The 18,627-nt window shown below is 47.1% G+C and overlaps 2 protein-coding genes across 2 annotated transcripts; both read right to left on the minus strand.

Moving 5' to 3' along the window:
* Positions 1 to 908: 908 nt before the first annotated feature.
* On the minus strand, positions 909 to 4,382 carry LOC119130218. The gene is made up of 15 exons (XM_037263965.1): positions 3,965 to 4,382; positions 3,777 to 3,878; positions 3,674 to 3,703; positions 3,478 to 3,612; positions 2,978 to 3,130; positions 2,690 to 2,824; positions 2,453 to 2,601; positions 2,256 to 2,376; positions 2,132 to 2,183; positions 1,996 to 2,062; positions 1,793 to 1,926; positions 1,673 to 1,722; positions 1,441 to 1,614; positions 1,203 to 1,348; positions 909 to 1,128 (listed from the first exon to the last, which is right to left on the minus strand). Exons 1-15 carry the CDS (start codon positions 4,110 to 4,112, stop codon positions 1,018 to 1,020), a joined length of 1,707 nt encoding a protein of 568 aa, XP_037119860.1. The 5' UTR covers positions 4,113 to 4,382; the 3' UTR covers positions 909 to 1,017.
* A 94-nt stretch (positions 4,383 to 4,476) lies between these two features.
* On the minus strand, positions 4,477 to 10,860 carry LOC119130802 (C-type mannose receptor 2-like). Its single transcript, XM_037264735.1, has 10 exons — positions 10,784 to 10,860; positions 10,670 to 10,696; positions 10,090 to 10,295; positions 9,915 to 10,021; positions 5,642 to 5,754; positions 5,522 to 5,575; positions 5,288 to 5,443; positions 5,099 to 5,181; positions 4,850 to 4,961; positions 4,477 to 4,781 (listed from the first exon to the last, which is right to left on the minus strand). The coding sequence occupies exons 3-10, from the start codon at positions 10,189 to 10,191 to the stop codon at positions 4,477 to 4,479; spliced, it is 1,032 nt and encodes a 343-aa protein (XP_037120630.1). The 5' UTR covers positions 10,192 to 10,295; positions 10,670 to 10,696; positions 10,784 to 10,860.
* Between the last annotated feature and the right edge of the window lie 7,767 nt (positions 10,861 to 18,627).

Genomic DNA, 18,627 nt, shown 5'->3' on the forward strand with positions numbered 1-18,627 from the left:
CAGCTGGAATAGGCTAGCCGCGACCCTCGTGAGGATAAGCACTTCAGGACAATGGATGGATTTCGTGACGTGGAAAGCAATAGAGTACATCTCTTTTTCCAAATTGTTACAAAGAGCCATGCAAAAATGCACGAAAATGGCGTCATGAGGAGGTCTGACTAATACTCGTACATCAGGAGTAATAAAGTATGATCTAATTGACCAGATTATAAAATTGCCCTGTCCAAATCAGTAAACTATTCAAGGAGTTAACAGGTGACACCAATTGTCTTTATTATTTTATTGTTGTTTTTGGGGTAAATTAAACATGGTCAAACAACAGATGGAATAATAATGCATGGTCAATTTAACAATAAGTAAATGAAATATAAGAAATCAATTATGAAAATGCATGGTAAATCTAAGAGAATAACAACATGGTAAATTGAACAAAATAATAATATTGCATGGTAAATCATAATATCGCATGGTAAATCATAATATCACATGTTAAGTCAAGAAGAGGAATGCATGGTAACTTAAACAGAATAATAACACATGGTAAATCTAACAAGACGACTAATGCATGGTTCATTAATCATAATGCATGGTAAATTGAACAAAATAATAATAATGCATGGTAAATCATAATATCACATGTTAAGTCAAAAAGAAGAAGAAGAATGCATGGTAACAAACAGAATAATAACACATGGTAAATCTAACAAAAAGACTAATGCATGGTTAATCAATCATAATAATGCATGGTAAATTGAACAAAATAATAATAATGCATGGTAAATCACAATATCACATGTTAAGTCAAGAAGAAGAAGAATGCATGGTAACAAACAGAATAATAACACATGGTAACTCTAACAAGACAACTAATGCATGGTTAATCAATCATAATAATGCATGGTAAATCAATCATGCATGGTTAATCAATCATAATAATGCATGGTAAATCAATCAGTCAATCAAAAGGCATGGTAAACCAAGCAGAATGATCATGCAAGGTCAATTGCATTCATATGATTACTCGCAAATTACATTGGCACTTTCCAAATCCAGCGGATAACGCGCTGTGGGCATCTTGCACACGTAGCCGTTTAATTCTATGCAGGACATATTCTTCCATTTGCCAGACTGAAAGTCAAAATGAGATTGATTTTAAATCTAAACTTGTCTTCGGCGAGCGGGTCAATCTTTTCTGCACCTACCTGGCTCAAGGTGGCCACGCAATTCTCCATCAGGCCGGTAGGTTTTCCCGGAGCCCAGTTGGCGAAGGTCACCTTCTGGCGGTCCGACCACACGAATCTGCCGCGATTGACCAGGTCGTTCAGTCCGGTCCACGTGTCTACAGGGGCTGCAGAGGAAAAAACGGCAACAGAGTTCTCAATGGCTTTCCAGATATGGCAGATATCGAGCCAATGTGAGCGACGCTTGGCGTGCGCGCACCAGACTTCAAGAGGTCCTGCAGCCAATCCCGCTCAGCCTCGGAGCGAATGGACACCAGATTGGCATCGAGACCCCAGCAGGAGTGTCGAGCGCCGTACCACGTCTTTGTATCATCAAAACGTTTGTAGCAGAAGTCCGCAAACTCCTCCCAGTCAGGTCCCAAGCATCTCGGCTCTGCGCGCAAGATGGCGTCACGTGAAGAAATGCTTTCTATTCTGGACATTCTACTCACCCGTGTCAGCAAAAGTGTAAGACGGAGACGGAGCCAATTTGTCAACATATCTGCTGAGTATAAAGTGAGAATGAGCCGGGCATCTTTAAGTGGACTCGCCAGTGAAAGCGGAGCACGCACACTTTCGAGATGATTCCGTTACACGTGGAGCTGTTGTAGGCTTTCTGTGGCAGTTTCTTCAGCAAAGTCACATCTCCTACGATCTGGTTCTCAATGACGCCCGAGTGAATAGCGGCCGCGCAGATGTTTGAGTCCTGCACTCAGAGAACGTCTCAGACATAGAACAAGAACTCCGCTTGCAAGTCGTGCGGTAATTAACATACCTGTTTGTAGAGCCGTGTTCCGTAGACCTTGTAGCCGGCTTGGGCGCAGCCCAGTGGGCACCGCACCCTGCGGAAGCAGTTTGTTTAGTAAGGAGGAGGCTTTTTGGCAAGAAACGTCATACCAAGTCTGACTCACGTCATTGAACCGTCGAGGCTGAGGTCGGTGGCTGTGCTGCTGCATAAGATGTCTGTGGGTCAGAAGGGAAAATCAAAGCCCGTTTCTTGCTAGTTCCTCACTGCACTCCAAACGTCGTACTCACCGCGAGCGGTGCCGTCAGACCTGCACCCCAAGACGTCAAAGCGTAGGCCCGAAAACATTGGCAGGAGGCGGACGTACTGGGCGAACACGGGCCTGGTTAGAATATACATCCCCACAGAAGGCTGGAAACAAAGCACGCGCGTTTGCAATGAATGACAACAGCCTGGACGACAAAGTCGAGAGTTAGCGACCGCTCACCTGCTTTGGGTGGCGATACCAAGTCACTCCGTCAATACTGAACTGCATCGCAAATACGCTGGAACTTTGCCCTTGGTATGTACACTTCTGGGTCTCAATGCCTGTCACCTTGAAGTTCTGACCAAGGTTCACCTGGATCCAGCTGCCGACTGAGGGCGGAAGGCATTCCATTGCTCAGGATACCAAACTACGACGAACGAGGTCGACGAGCTGTTTTTTTTTTTTTTTTTTACGTACACATTTTGGAGGGTCTCCAGCAACCGCTGCCCCCCAGGCGCGCTTTGTGAGGTTCGGCATTGATCGCAGAGGAAGAGGCTGAAAAAGAGGAGTCTGGGATTCTCCCGTCAGCGATGCCCAGACGATCAAGACACACTGAAGAAAGACAAAAAAATAAGACAATGTGGAAGGAACGCTCGCTCATTCATTCTCACGTCTGGTCACCCGTTCCGAGCCGACGCTCTATCTGGGGATCCGTTGGATTCTTTCCTTGCACATCATCGGCAAGTGTCAGGATGTGAAGCCCACCTTTCTTCTCACAGCTGTAGACGACGCGGAGGTATTTGGAGACACCAGGGCAGGAGTCCGTATCCGTAAGGTAAATGGGGTAAATGGGGCAAATCTGATAGTTGTCACACAATCCTCTGAAGTGACGGAGAGCCCCTTCCACCCTGCAGTCATCTGCAAGTGACAACACACCACCATTTCACGCGCATTTTATTCGCACACTTACATACTGACTTCAACTTGTCACAGGACGTAGGGAATTTTAATGGTTAATGACTATTAGAAAAAGAGGAATCCAAAAAGCGCCCGGCTTAGCTCTTTTTCATCGTTTTCTATTTTTATTCAAGAAAAGGTCAAATAAACGTTTTCTATTGCCATCGCTCACACGTCCATGCCTTTTGATATTGAGTTATATGTTACAAACGAGTTACCGCCAACGCTGACGGCGTGTGAAAACCTCGTGACAGAAACGGCTCCAGGACAGCGAGCCAAAAACAACGATGCCACTGGAGGATTCTTACCGCGTGATCCGCCGCCACTCGGACAGACGTCGCCACGCTCCCGTCCATGGAAAGCCGACCGTATGCGGATGACTCTTTCATCGGGACATTCGAGGGATTTCCAATCGTCTTGGCAGAGAAGCTCCTCCTTGTAGCCTGTGAGAGCACAACCGTTGACTTCTCTCCTTTTTTTACAGAGACGTTGAAGGCGACTTACCGTCATGCGGCGGCAGCTGATGTGTCTTTCCTAGAAGCGGGAACCAGAACGTGGATGTCGACACGTGATGACGGTCCACCGCGGGGCGTCACATCTCACTTACCTCTTTTCTTGCAGACGTAGCCTCTCTTCTTGTCGCACTTGTCGCGCTTCCAGTCGCCGCTGCCAGTGAGCAAGAAAAGACATTCCCCCCCTTCAGTGACACCTGGAGGGAGGGAGGGAGGGAGGGAAACAAGATCTGAGCGCTCATCCGTTCCTCCAAAGTGCAGCTGACAACCGCCTCAGCCCGACCTGCACTCGGGTGGAGGTAAGAGAAGGAGGATCCGTCAGTCCACTTGTCGCCGTCACGCTTGATGGAGGCGTCGGCGCCCAACCACAGGGAGGCGTTATCATTCATCGCCAGAAGCTTGGCGATACCTTTGGATCCCAAGGAGAACATGCAAGATTCCAAAACAACTCACACTTGACTCTGCACTACAACTTGATGGGTGCGGCACAGCCGTGACAAAGCGCTAACAATACTGCAACAGAGAGTGAAACAACAACAACAACAAAAAACAACAACCGAGCAACGCTGGCCATATCTCGCTCGGGTTTATCAGGTTTTGAGTTGGAAAGGAAGGCGTAGCAGGAAAAAAAGGTTTTTCTCAAAGACTTAGCAAATTCATGGCCAGCCTACCGCGTATGAAGACCGCGTACGAAGACATGACGCCTTTTTCGATTTACTTTAGCTTCTATTTCTCGTTTGCTTCATGTCGGAGAATAAGAATTGATCCACTTGTTTATGGCCAATATATTTTAATTCATGGCCCCCTACCGCGTACGAAGCCCTGCTCGTCCAAGTCGGCGATGCTGAGCAGGTTCCCTTGGCGGCCTTTGCAGTCGGCTTGCGCCTCCTGCCAAGTCTTGGCGGGCTGAAAGTTGAACAGGTAGCAGAAGTCGTCCGAGGGGTTGTCCAGCCACCAGCCGCATTTGTCAGTCCAGCCTGCGAGACAGACGGCGCAGGAGGGCAAAACAGCATAAGACAGCGTAGAAGACGGCGGCGGTTCGAGACACCTACCATGTTGGCTGGCTAATGGTGGCAGCTGTCGAGGCAGTCCACGCTTGGCTGCAGGGGGTAAAGGAGCGCGAATGAGTAAATGCATGAAGGAGTGCTCAGAAGGGACATTTTTGCACCTGTTTTGCAGACAAATGGCCGCTTCGTTGTGCAGGGGCTGCCGCCGATCTTCCCAACAGAATTTGGGAACGCGCAGTCCCCCGTGGCGTCATCTTGCCGCACGTCGTAGTCCTGAGGACGACATGAGGGTGTCGGACTCTCGGCTTCCCAACGCCCTTCCTCCGCGCAATTGTTCTGCTCAAATTTCAACTCTCCCAACCTAGCTCGTGCAGAAGGACTTTTCCAAAGTCCGTCAGCAATTTACTTACAAAAGCTGTTCCGTCACTATACTCATAGTTGTTGCTTTTCTTCTTCAGTCCCAGCCAAGAAAACCAAACGCTTTGCGAGTGATCTTGAGGAAAGAAAGGACAACAAGAGCTTCAGGGCAAGAAGAGCTTCGGCCAAATGACGGCAGCTTTGTGGGACCGACGACTGCGGCGGTTCGTCTTAGCGCTCACCAAACACGAATTGAGCCTCTTGCAGTGAGTGGACGCTAGCCAGGTGGCCTCTCTGGGCAACACAGAACTTCTCGGCATCCTCCCAATCTTTGTACAGCTTCGAGTAAAAGTAGCAATGATCGCCATACAGTAGGTTGCCCGTGTCGCAGGTGGAAGCTGAGGCCACAATGGAGAACATTGAGGAGGAAACCACGACCACTTGGTTAAAGTGCAAATAAGCGTGCTGCAACTCACTCTCCACTACAGCAAGACCACTTTTGGGGGAACACGTCCGTCCCTTCGGGCAGCCTGCAAAAAAATAAAAGACCGTTTGCGCCTTTCAACGGCAACGTGACCGCAGACGTGGAGGCTTACTCAGCGGCCGTTTGCACATGTAGGCCAACGAGGAATCACAGGAGCCAGACCTCCACTTGCCGGGCTGACCCCTTCCCCCTTGGTTGACGTAGGCGCAGGACGCGACGTCGGCGCTGTCGGTAGATAACAAAAAAAAAAAAAGGAATTTTCCTTCAGTGGTCCTTCTCAAAATTGGTTCCAGAACCTTTACGCGTCTCCGCCTGACAACAGCATGCAAAGTTGTTACGGCTTACCTTTCGAGTCGATTTGAGATCCAGTTGGTGTGTCTCGTTGTCTCGCCATCGGACCAGGTCAGATTCTGGCTCCCGCCTTCAAAGCGACACCAGACGTCGTCGCATTTCTGGGGGGGGGAAAGAAAACGGTTCCAGTTGTTGCTGCAAAGTCCACAACGGCTTGCGCTTCCGTCTCACCAGGTTGGAGAGTCCCAGCCAGAAGCGGGTGTCCTTGCCCATGGTGTCCTTCACAAAGTCCTCCTCGGCCGAGGTGGTGATGGAGAGCAGGTCGCCACCCTCCCAGACGCAGTGGTGCCAGGCCCCCAGCCAACCGTTGGGCTCCTCCACCTTCTTGTAGCAGTTGGTGCCGTGCTCGAGCCACCCGGGAGCACACTTGCTGGCTGAGGGCACAATTTGGGGAACAGATCAGAGCACACTCTTTGTTTTGGCTCTTCAGTCCACCATTTTGATCAAAGGGCAATTTGCAGGTCACGGGTGGCCAAAACTTGTCTCGCACATGTTCTCAGGCAAATTGGAAGATCCGGGACTTGACTTGTTAGGTTAGCCCAGTGCGGCGCGATACCAAGGGGGGCGCGTGTGACACCAGGGAACATGCTTTTCTTTTGGCTGTACTAGATGAAAGAGTAATTAGACATCCACTGCAGTAGGTGGCGGTATCACTGGAAGAGTGTGCGCAAGGAGTCTCCGCTCTACAGTGGAGAGCGCACGGAACGTTCGCGCACACAGCACAGAGCAGGGGGAAAAAAAGTGCAGTGGGACACCATGGAAAAATATTGAGCAGGGTCGCCAACAATCACCCCACTTTGTGAATGCTACTTTAGTCAATCAGCAACCACTGTAAGCATCGTATAAAGCAGCGTACCATATTGCTCAGTGCAAAACAAAAACACCATTGCAGAAGAGCTGATACTACCTGCAGCCGTGGAATGCTGGCTCATTTTGATTAAAAGAACAGCACAAATTGTTTTATTCATTTTTGTTTTGTAGGTTACATTCTTTTATATATTGTGCTCCTGAGTTAATGTTGCTTTTTACTTTGAATTGAATCTTATTTATTGCTGTTATTATGTATGTTTATTATTAATTTATTGCATTTTTCTGTATTTATTTGTATTGCGGCTCGGTGGCGCACTGGGTAGCACGTCCGCCTCACAGTTAGGAGGGTGCGGGTTCGATTTCACCTCCGGCCCTCCCTGTGTGGAGTTTGCATGTTCTCCCCGGGCCTGCGTGGGTTTTCTCCGGGCACTCCGGTTTCCTCCCACATCCCAAAAACATGCTTGGTAGGCCGATTGAGCACTCCAAATCGTCCCTAGGTGTGAGTGCGAGTGCGTATGGTTGTTTGTTTCTGTGTGCCCTGCGATTGGCTGGCAACCGGTTCAGGGTGTCCCCCGCCTACTGCCCGATGACGGCTGGGATAGGCTCCAGCATGCCCGCGACCCCTGTGGGGACTAAGCGGTAAAGAAAATGGATGGATGGATGGATGTATTTTCTTCATCATAAAATGGCAGTTGGTCAAGAATGTTTATAGTTTGAATACTTATAATTGATTTTTTAATTTCAGGCAGTGATGCACTTTGATCTGTTACAGACTATAAACAATGTTAATAATAAAGTTATTCTTTATTGTAAGTTGATCTTTTTTTTATTTATTTTTTGTTTTTCTTTAATGTTAATAACATGGAGGGGGGGGGTGCGCAAAATATTTTCATCTCCCTAGGGGGGGGGAAAATCACAGAAAATAATTGAGAAGCACTGGGTTAGCCCAATGGCATCAGAGACGTTTACAATTTGAAATGACCCCTAAAAGAATCACCTTTATAAAGCGGACTTAATGAAATAAGAAAAATTGCACAGAATTTGTGACAAATTTTGTCAGGCTACTTACCGTCAGAAGACAGGGAAAGTTCTGCCACTCCTGCAAGAGGAAAGGCAAAGACAGACGTCAGGGCAAAGACGGACGTCAGGGCAAAGACGGACGTCAGGGCAAAGACAAACGCCAGGGCAAAGACAAACGTCAGGGCAAAGACAGACGTCAGGGCAAAGACAGACGTCAGGGCAAAGACAGACGTCAGGGCAAAGACAGACGTCAATGCGCGATGACGGCCAGCGGAGCATCACAACTTACTCACCTTTTTTCATCTTCTTGCAGACGTAGCCTCTCTTGTTGTCGCACGTGTCGTGCTTCCAATCGCCGCTGTCAAATAAGGAAAGACACTTCCCCTCTTCGGGGTCACCTGGAGGGAGGGAGACAAGATCTCAGCGCTCCGCCGTTCCTCCAAAGTGCAGCCGACAAGCATCAGACATGCTTTCAGACCGACCTGCACTCGAGTGGCTGTAAGTGAACGGGGATCCGTCAGTCCATTGGGCGTCATCTTCCGTGGTGGAGACATCAGCGCCCAACCACAGAGAGGGCAGAGACCCGACGTAACCTGTGGACCCAAGGCAAAGGTGGAACAGGATCTTCCAGAGATTCATTCATTCATCACCATTCATTCATTTGTTCGATTCATCCATTCATCCATCCATCCATTCGTGACACCAACGAATGGCTGCCTACCATGTACAAAGATCTGCTCGTGGTCGTCGGTGATGCTGAGCAGGTTCCCGTGGAGGCGTTGGCAGTTGGCTTGTGCCTCCTTCCAGGTCTTGGTGGGGTGGCGGATCATCAGGTAGCAGAAGTCGTTGGTTGGGTTGTTCAGCCACCAGCCGCATGTGGCAGTCCATTCTGCGAGCCAGACGGCGTAAGATGGCGCAAGACAGCGCAAGACAGCGCAAGACGGCGGCAGTGCGGGACACCTACCCGGTTGGCCGACTAATGAGGGCAGCTGTGGAAGCCCTCCGTGCTTGGCTGTAGGGGAAGAGGGGAGGGGGGGGGGGGGGGTAATGGTGTTTACAAATATGAGCAAATGCTTGATGTGTGCAGAAGGAGCGCTCGGGAGGGGCGTTTGCACCTGTTTTGCAGACAAATGGCCGCTCCGTTATGCAGGAGCTGGCACTCAACTCCCCAACAGAATTTGGGAACGCGCAGTCGCCCTTGGTGTCATTTTTCCACTTGTAGTCCTGCGGACGACATGAGCATGTTGGACTCTGTCTGCTCAGCTTCCCAACGCCCTTCCTCGGCAATCGCTCACTCGCGCCCAAGTTTTGCCCATTTCCCCTCCAAAACAATCCAAAATTTGAAGCCTCGAGCAACATTTCTCCTATGTCCACTTTTATTTTTATCCTACTCAAATTCGGACTTTGCCAGCTCAGATTTTGAAAAATGACTTTTTCAAAGGCATTTCACTTACGTAAGTTGTTCCGTCACTCCACTCGTAGTCGTCGTCCTCCTTCTTGAGTCCCACGAAAGCAGATTGTAAGGTTTGCGAGTGATCTTGAGGAAAGGAAGGAGAACACGAGCTTCAGGGCAAGAAGAGCTTCAGTCAAATGACGACTGCGGCGGTTCCTATTGGTGCTCACCATACACAAATTGGGCCTCTTTCTTGGAGTGGACGCTAGCCAGGCGGCCTCCCCAGGCAAGACAGAATTTCTCGGCATCGTCAAAGGTTTTAACCGTCTTCTCGTAATGATAACAATAGTGGCCATAGTGGAAGGTGTTTTCGTGGCAGTCGGAGGCTGGGGCCACAAAGAAAAACATGACCATGACAAGATGTTCAAGTGCAAATAAGTGTGCTGCAACTCACTCGTCACTACAGCAGGACCACTCTTGGGCTTACACTTCGAGCAGTCTGCATAAAAAAAAAGACCTGTTGGAGCTTTTCTCTTTTCAAAGTCAACCTGATTACAAACGTGCAGGCTTACTCAGCGGCCGTTTGCACATGTAGGCCAACGAGGAAAGACAGGAGCCAGACCGCCACTTGCCGGGCTCACCCCTTCCCCCTTGGTTGACGTAGGCGCAGGACGCAACGTCGGCGCTGTCGGGAGAAAAGAAACAAGCAATTATTTTCCCGTTTTTTTTTTTTTTTTCACTTTCCCCAAATGGCCCTTTTCAAAATTGGCTCCTCCGCCTGACAACAGCATGCAAAGTTGTTACGTCTTACCTTTCGAGTTGATTTGAGGCCCAGTTGGTGTGATTCATTGTCTCGCCATCGGACCAGGTCAGATTCTGGCTCCCGCCTTCAAAGCGACACCAGAACTTGTCGCATTTCTGGGGGGAAAAAGAACAACAGTCCCACTTGTCGCAGCAGTCGACGGCCGCTTGCGCTTCCGTCTCACCTGGTTGGAGAGTCCCAGCCAGAAGGGGGTGTCCTCGCCCATGGTGCCCTTCACAAAGTCCTCCTCGGCCGAGGAGGTGATGGAGAGCAGGTCGCCGCCCATCCAGACGCAGTGGTGCCAGGCCCCCAGCCAACCGTTGGGCGTCACCACCTCCTTCTTGTAGCAGCTGGAGTCGTGCTCGAGCCACCCGGGAGCACACTTGTTGGCTGAGGGCACAATTTGGGGAACAGATCAGAGCACACTCCTGGTTTTGCCCTTCAGTCCACCATTTTGAGCAAAGGGCAATTTGCGGGTCACGGTTGGCCAAATCTACATTTTCTCGGGCAAATTGGAAGATCCGGGACTCGACTTGGTTAGCTTAGCCCAATGGCATCAGAGACGTTTACATTTTGAAAGGATTCCGGAACATTCACCTTGGCGCTTGAGAAACAACCAAAGTGCCGCTGTACAAGGTAAAACGATGCAAAAAACATTCAACACGTGGCTGAGTACTTCATAAAAACGAAAAAGCACAGAATTTGTCGGTTGGCACGGTGTGACTCCAGGGTCATTGTTTTCGACGTAGTCGAAGGCCACTTACAGTCAGGAGCCGGCGTAGCGTCTTTTACTGCGAAAGGAAAAGACAGACGTCAAGGCACAGACAGACGTCAAGGGGCGATGACAGTCAGTCGGTGGGGCGTTGCCTCTCACTTACCATTTCCTCTCTTCTTGCAGACGTAACCTCTCTTCTTGTTGCACGAGTCGTACTCCCAGTTGCTGTTGTTAGTGAGGAAGGAGAGACAATTTCCATCGGGGGTACCTGGGGGGCGTTAGAGAAGATCTCAGTGCTCCTCCGTTCCTCCAAATGGCAGCAGACAACGGCAGACCTGAAGTCGAGCGGACGTAAGTGAACGAGGCTCCGTCAGCCCACGTGCTGCCTTCGTCACGGATGGGGACATTGGCGCCCAACCACAGAGAGGATGCTTTCATCAGAGCCTTGCTGTAACCTGTACCAGAATGAACGACATCATCAAGAGGAGCCGAGTGAGGAGGACGCGTCATCCGTTGAGCTCCGCGTGCTCGACTTTCTCAGCTCAAAAGGAATTGAGTTAGACAGGGGGACCATCGAGAAATATTAAAACCAAAGCAGCAATAACAGTGCGGTTTGCAAACACAAATTGGAGCTACTGAAACAGGGTAGACGGCTGAGGGGATCAGACCTCAACCAGCATCTGACCAAAGAAAATGCAGATATTGCATATATATGTGTGTATATATATATAGCGGAAGGCTTAAATATTTCTTGGTGCAGTTGGCACAAAAGAAGTAGTAGAGATTGTAAAGAGAAGTGAAAACAAAACCTCAACTGATTACAATGAATAATAAAAGTGAGCGGTGAAATTGCAGAAGCGTTTCATCTGGTCAATGACATGAAAATAGCTCAAGTAAATGTGGGGATAGACTGGTACCATTACATGAATTACAGGCCTGCCGTATCTCTACTCGCTCTGTTCTCCAAGATCTTTGACTAACTGTTCACAGAAAAACGAGATTGGAGAAAAAAAAAAAAAAAAGCTTTTAGCTGACAGTCAATATGGATTCCGGAAGGACACGAATGGATCTTAAGAGAGAACTTCAGATGATCAAAAAACAAGTTGAGAACATCAGATGATCAAAAAACAAGTTATTGGGATTTTCATCAACCAAAAGCATTTGACCCAGTAAATCATGGCATCAGAGTAGTTGGTCTGGACTGGCTGAGGTGCTACTTAAGCAACAGGCAGCAATTTGTAAAAGGTCTGGAGATCATGAATCCCATAACAGGTGAACAACCTCAAGGGACTGCCCTTGGTCCTCTTCAACGACTTGTGTACACGACATCAACATCATGAAATGATGATGATACAAACATCTATTGCGCTGGGGACAATTTACAGCAGCTTATGGAAACAATCACCACAGAAATGAATACGTGATTTAATGTAAAACCAAACTGCCAACAACAAAATTATTTGTCAAGTATAAATCGAAGACTCGTTTGGAAATGAAAATTGACAATGGTATGAAAGAAAGGGTTTCTGAAAGAAAATTTCTGGGCGTGACTGTTGACAATAAAAAGCTGCTGGAAATCACACATTAATTAATCATGTAAAAACACAAATGTCAAAGGTTATTGCAATTCTGAGGAAAGCAAGAAGCATTCCCGACTCCAGATACCTACATATTGCCATATCTGAACTACTGTGTGGAAATACGGGGTAACACCGAATAAGTCAAGCAATAGGAAAAATAACAAGGAGCATACAAACACACTTTTTATCATACCAGACAAACATTGGTCACTCAGGGATGTGATCAAACACAAGACAGCTCAAATTATATGTACACAGCAAGGTATAAATTCGTTTCTGGAAAGGCAGGCACGGTGGCTATCATCTGAGAAGGGAAGAGAATTTTAGGAGTTGAAAAGTCTGAAAAACGATAAAAAGTATGGGTATAACCGTTGTCTGTGGGGTGAAATTGTGGAATGGTCTGGAAAATGAGCACGAAAATAGGGCAAACATAAAAGTGTTCCAAAAGTGTCGAAAAACTGGTATGAGGAAAAACAAGACAAAACTGACTATACACAGGCAAAAAGGAATCTGAAAGTGTATCTACTTGTGTTTTATTGGTTTATGTGTTGAATTATTGGTTGAACGGATTAGGGTGGGAATCTAAACAGCTCTGCTTCCTCCTACTCGAGCATTCTTTGTCGTTGGGGTTTTTGGGTTGTTTGTTTCAGTGACTTAGATATGGCACTTTAAAGTGGTGTTTTATTTTCCTATTGTCATGTTTTAAATCGGTTCAAAATGGACATATAACAACAACAACTTGTTCATGGCCAATATTTCAATTCATGGCCGCCTACCATGCACAAAGACCTGCTCCTCGCGGTCGGTGATGCTGAGCAAGTTCCCTTGGAGGCGTTGGCAGTCGTCTTGCGCCTCCTCCCAGGTCTTAGTGGGCTGGCGGATCATCAGGTAGCAGAAGTCGCTCTCGGAGTTGTCCAGCCACCAGCCGCATTTCTGAGTCCAGTCTGCGAGCCAGACGGCGTAAGACAGCGTAAGACAGCGTAAGACAGCGTAAGACGGCGGCAGTGCGGGACACCTACCCGGCTGGCCGACTAATGGTGGCAGCTGTGGAGGCCCTCCGCGCTTGGCTGCAGAAAAAGCGGAGCGAATATGAGCAAATGCTTCACGCATCCAAAAGGGGCGCTCGGGAGGGACGTTTGCACCTGTTTTGCAGACCAGTGAGTATGTGTAGGAGCAACCAAGGTTTCTGTACAGGTATTTGTTGGTATGCAAACTTGTACAGTCACCACTGGAGTAGTAGTAAGTTTTTCCGTAGTCCTGCGGATGAGATTTTGGACAGAACTTTAGCGTGTTGCATTCGATGTGGTCATCTTCCCGCCGCATTTCCTCACTTGCAGCGTTTTCGTACCTTCTCTCATTAAAGTTTCACTTTGGTTGTTGGTTTCACTTTGTCAGTCATAGTAGTATGAACATTGCAATAAAACATTGTGCCCGCCCTGGCAACCCAAATAAATGTCTGGGAAAAACATGCACAAAGCAACCAACCCTGTCAGTCAAAGTAGTATGAACATTGCAATAAAACATTGTGCGCGCCCTGGCAACCCAAATGTCTGGGGAAAACGTGCACAAAGCAACTAACCCTGAAGACCTAAAGACAAACCCGAGCCACCGTCCAGGATATATCATCTTAACCGCCTCCTCTCTAAAATCAGAGCGCCAATACTTTGTAAGCGGCTGCCCGATGCTTCTAGACAAGACGGATGCCTGCAACATGACTTTTCCAAAGGCCTTCAGCAATCCACTTACAAAGAAAGCTGTTCCGTCAGTCCACTCGTAGTTGTTGCCCTTCTTCTTTTCTCCCACCCAAATTCCTGCAGTAAGTTGCGTGATCTTGATGAAAGGAAGGAGAACAAGAGCTTCAGGGCAAGAAGAGCTTCAGCCAAATGACGACTGTGGCGGTTCTTCTTGGTGCTCACCAATAATGAATTGGACATCTTGCTCAGAGTGTATGCTAGCCAGGCGGCCTCGCCGGGCGAGACAAAACTTCTCGGCATCCTCCCAAGTTCTATACATCGCGTCAAAAAGATAGCAATCATCGCCATAAAGGAAATTGCCATCGTCGCAGTCGGAAGCTGAGGCCACAAGGAAAAACATTGAGGAGGAAACCATGACGAGATTGTTAAAGCGCAAATAAGCGTGCTGCAACTCACTCTTCATTACAGCAGTAACACTATTGGAGGTAGACGTCCGTCCCTCCGGGCAGCCTGCAAAAAAAGACCCGTTTGCGCATCTCACCTTTCATCAGCAACGTGACCACGGACGTGCAGACTTACTCTGCAGCCGTTTGCACATGTAGGCCAACGAGGAAGCGCAGGAGCCAGACCTCCACTTCCCAGGTGAAAAATAAGCTCCTTGGTTGACGTAGGCGCAGGACGCGACGTCGGCGCTGTCGGTAGATTATAAAAAGAAACATTTTCCTATTTTTCCTTGAGTGCTCGTTCTCAAAATTGGTTCCAGACCCTTTACGCGTGTCCGCCTGACAACAGCGTGCAAAGTTGTGACGTCTTACCTTTCAAGTTGATTTGAGGTCCAGTTGCGGTGTGTTGTCGTCTGGCCATCGGACCAGGTCAGCTTCTGGCTCCCGCCTTCAAAGCCACACCAGACGTCGTCGCATTTCTGGGGGGCAAAAAAGAAAACAGTTCCAGTTGTCGCTGCAGAGTCCACGACTGCTTCAGTCTCACCTGGTTGGAGAGTCCCAGCCAGAAGCGGGTGTTGCCCATGGTGCGCTTCACAAAGTCCTCCTCGGCCGAGGTGGTGATGGAGAGCAGGTCGCCGCCCTGCCAGACGCAGTGGTGCCGGGCCCCCAGCCAACCGTTGGGCGTCACCACCTTCTTGTAGCAGCTGGAGTCGTGCTCGAGCCACCCGGCAATGACACTTGTTGGCTGAAGGCACAATTTGGGGATCAGGCGGACAGATCAGAGCACATTGATGGAACACTTGCATGTTTATATTCTGTGCTCTTCATTGGGGGCATCTCAACCAAATGCACAAGGATTCTGTCAGGGGTGGGGTGGGGTGGGAGATGGGGGGGCCAACGCCCATTGTCGCTTTGGCCCCTTCCAAAAACTTGCCTGTCCTTCATTTTTGGGTCCAGCCAGCGCCATGCAGCAAAGTGGAGGTGCTGATTGTTTGCATAAAAGCGTCACTTACGCCTGCCAAGGATTGCACACAATTGCCCCAAAGTGATGATACTAAGCTTCAGATGTACAGTGGGGCAAAAAGTATGTCGTCAGCCACCAATGGTGCAAGTTGTTCCACTTAAAAGATGCCATCATCATCATCATCTTCACCCTCAGCAAATACCCCACCCACCAGTTACGCACGTGTGGCATATCGATGACCAATGACCTAAGCTCAAATCAGGTCATCGCACATTTCACCACTGGAGGGTGCTAAAGCACAACGCAACTCAATCGAATGGAACACGTTGCAACAGTTGGACCGCTCCCCCCTTCTTAGCTCAAGAAGCCCAACCGCCCGCCCTTCCTTATATCATAGTACAAAGCCAAGCAAGCCAGGCCTGACTGTTTCATGGAGAAGAAGGGCTTTTAAACTGCGGGCTCAATCAATCAATCAATCAATCAATCAATCAATCAATCAATCAATCAATCCTAATAAGCATGGACTCTGAGGGGCAAATGCAATTATTCAGATGCGCCCTGCGATTCACTAGGAGAAATGAACACGCATTGAAATTAGAGTCTCCTAAAAGTCCTACTCAATTTTGCAATCTTTGAAAACATTATGCCGACACATTTTGATGATGCACAGCGATATTATGAACTGCACAACTGTGTTGCAACTTTTTGGTGTGTGATGATAACAGACCAGACACGAAGGTGTATTATTAATAATATAATTACAATTATTAATATAACAAAACGATTATTATCTGTATTTAGATCATAATAACCGTGATTTTGTTTTATAACAGAGGTGCTAAGAAATATCTATTGTATAAAGGGGCTGTAAGAAATTATTGCTAATACTCTATCAAGGACTGTCAGAAACTATTAATAATAATGACTAATAAAGATGAATTATTATTCATTATAATTAGCTCATATAAATCATGAAAATATTCGTATCATAGGGGCGCCAAGAAATATCTTGTCTATATACACATGTGCATAATATATTGTATAAAGGGCTGTAAGAAATGATTATTCTTATTTATTATTATTATCATCATTATTATTAATAATAATAATAATAATAAATGTATTACTTTTATTATTATTAAACTAGTATCACTATGATCACTATTATCATTATTATTATTATATATCATTTATTCTTCTTCTTGTGTCTTATTGTCATTCTGTGTCTTAAACCCTAACGGTGCAACTCATCTAAGTGTCACAAAGTCCAATCAGCCGCTCCTGAATTCCAAGCGTGTCCATGTTTTAGGAATAAAAACATTTTTTAAAAAAACAGAGCGAAAGAAAAACAAAAGTAAACACGGAAAAGCCCAGTAAAAACAAAATAAAGCTGACTTTGACTTTTGACTTATATGCTCAACTTCAATACGTCATCCTGACAGCCAGTGCGCACTTAAAATTCACAAGCGGGGCTCGTTTGCCGCTGTAAGAAAACGCAAAGACACTTGACTCAACGGTTTTAGCTCGTCATTTCAAAGTCAAGTTGCTCGTATGTTCGGACACAACAGCTTCCCACATGAATGATGAAAATAAAGGCAAGCCTCGATAACAAGAAAGGTTCGGTCCGGGAGAATTGACGTACACAGCAACTACATCAAAGTGTCCGAATAATGAGGATTCTTCAAAGTTCCTCAAAAGTTTTTGTCGTCCAAATGTGTGACATTGCAATGATTTTTTATTTTTTATTTTTTTATCTCAGGCACCGTAATGTTAGAATATAAGCAGATGCAGTCGTGCTAACTCACAGTACAGTACATTCCAGCTCTTTACTGTTGTTTCAATGGACTAAAGATACAATTGCTTACCTGAAGCACATGTCCAATATATGCCAATCAGGAGAAGAACACGCTGTAGTTCTTGCCACATGTTGGAGGAAAATCCCCCCTCTCACTGAGGGTCGCAACTATTGCAGTCGGGAGATAATAAATGATAAGTCGCCTCACTGCGAGTAGCCAGAGAATTCAAGTACAGAGAAAAATGAACGTTTCGTGTAAGCTGCTCCGAGCAAGAGGCAGGCCGCGCCCACACTGCGCGTACGTCAAACACGTCACATTCGAAGGTAGTCATCTCAAAGCACTCTCAAGCGACGTGGGGAGTGGCGCGCGCGTGTGTGCATAACCAAAAGGAAAAAAAAAAAAAAAAAAAAACCCCAGCCTTTGATTCCTTTAGTTTTTGTGACTTTGTAAATGTTCTGGAAGGGAACAACAGCGAAAAGCAGTCAACTCGTTTAACAGTAAATACAAATAATTAAATCCAAGTATCTGAAAGCAAAACTGTTTGCCTGAAAATATTCAAAAGCATGTCGTACGTCTTCCCACTCCTCCCTTTCAGACAAGCAAATAGCCCATTTTGAGCAGTAGATTGTATTATGTAGTATTTACACAAAGTCATAATTTAAATGACGTTCACCTTGTTTTTGCTTTTTATTTTCATGTGTCTTCATTTGATTGATGATGTTTACATGTTTGAAACAAATTCATTCAAAAATCCATTCATTCGAGTCATGAAGTTCTTGGCCGACGCTCCCTTGGCTTTGAGGAGTCGTCAGAACGTTCAAGACTTCTTCCACAACGACACGTTTGTTTAACAAGGGCACAAAGACAAATAGTTGTTCACGGGCCAAACTGATAATAACAACTAAAAAGTATCCATTTAGGGACAGAATTCCCCGCATGAGATGTCTTGGGAGGTCTCGAGCGGCGTGGCTGCGCGCTAAATAAACGTCCAGAAAAATGGCAAAGAAAAGTCAGTTTAATAAATAATGTAAGTTTTGAAAACAAACATTTTCTTTCCCGTTCACTGCAGGTCACAATGGGGACACCGATTGCCATTTTTGTGGACGATCGATATTCAGCAACAAAAGGAGAAAACAAAAATCCACTGATCGACCAGTGAGCCTGACTATTTTAATTATGATCATGAGGTCGACCAAACCGGTCTAGAAAGGGGGCTCAGCTTTCAACAAGAGGGAGCAGACAAACAAACGGCACCGTTGCTTGTTACTTATGTTGCAAGTCCAAGGTTGCCTGAAACCAGAGGGCGGGGCCGAGTCTTTCCATCCGACCGGCAGACACGTGACAGCACCACACAGCAATGGCGAACAAATTGAAAAATGACTTCGGACTCATCACGCTCCTTTGGCTTTGCTGCGGGGGAGTCGTCAGAACGTTCAAGGCTTCTTCCACAACGATACGTTTGTTGAACAAGAGCACAGACACATAGTTGTTCACTTTTGGTCAAATTGATGATAATAACAACTAAAAAGT

Source organism: Syngnathus acus, chromosome 11 (genome assembly GCF_901709675.1).
Source record: "Syngnathus acus chromosome 11, fSynAcu1.2, whole genome shotgun sequence".
In the NCBI taxonomy this organism is placed as follows: domain Eukaryota; kingdom Metazoa; phylum Chordata; class Actinopteri; order Syngnathiformes; family Syngnathidae; genus Syngnathus; species Syngnathus acus.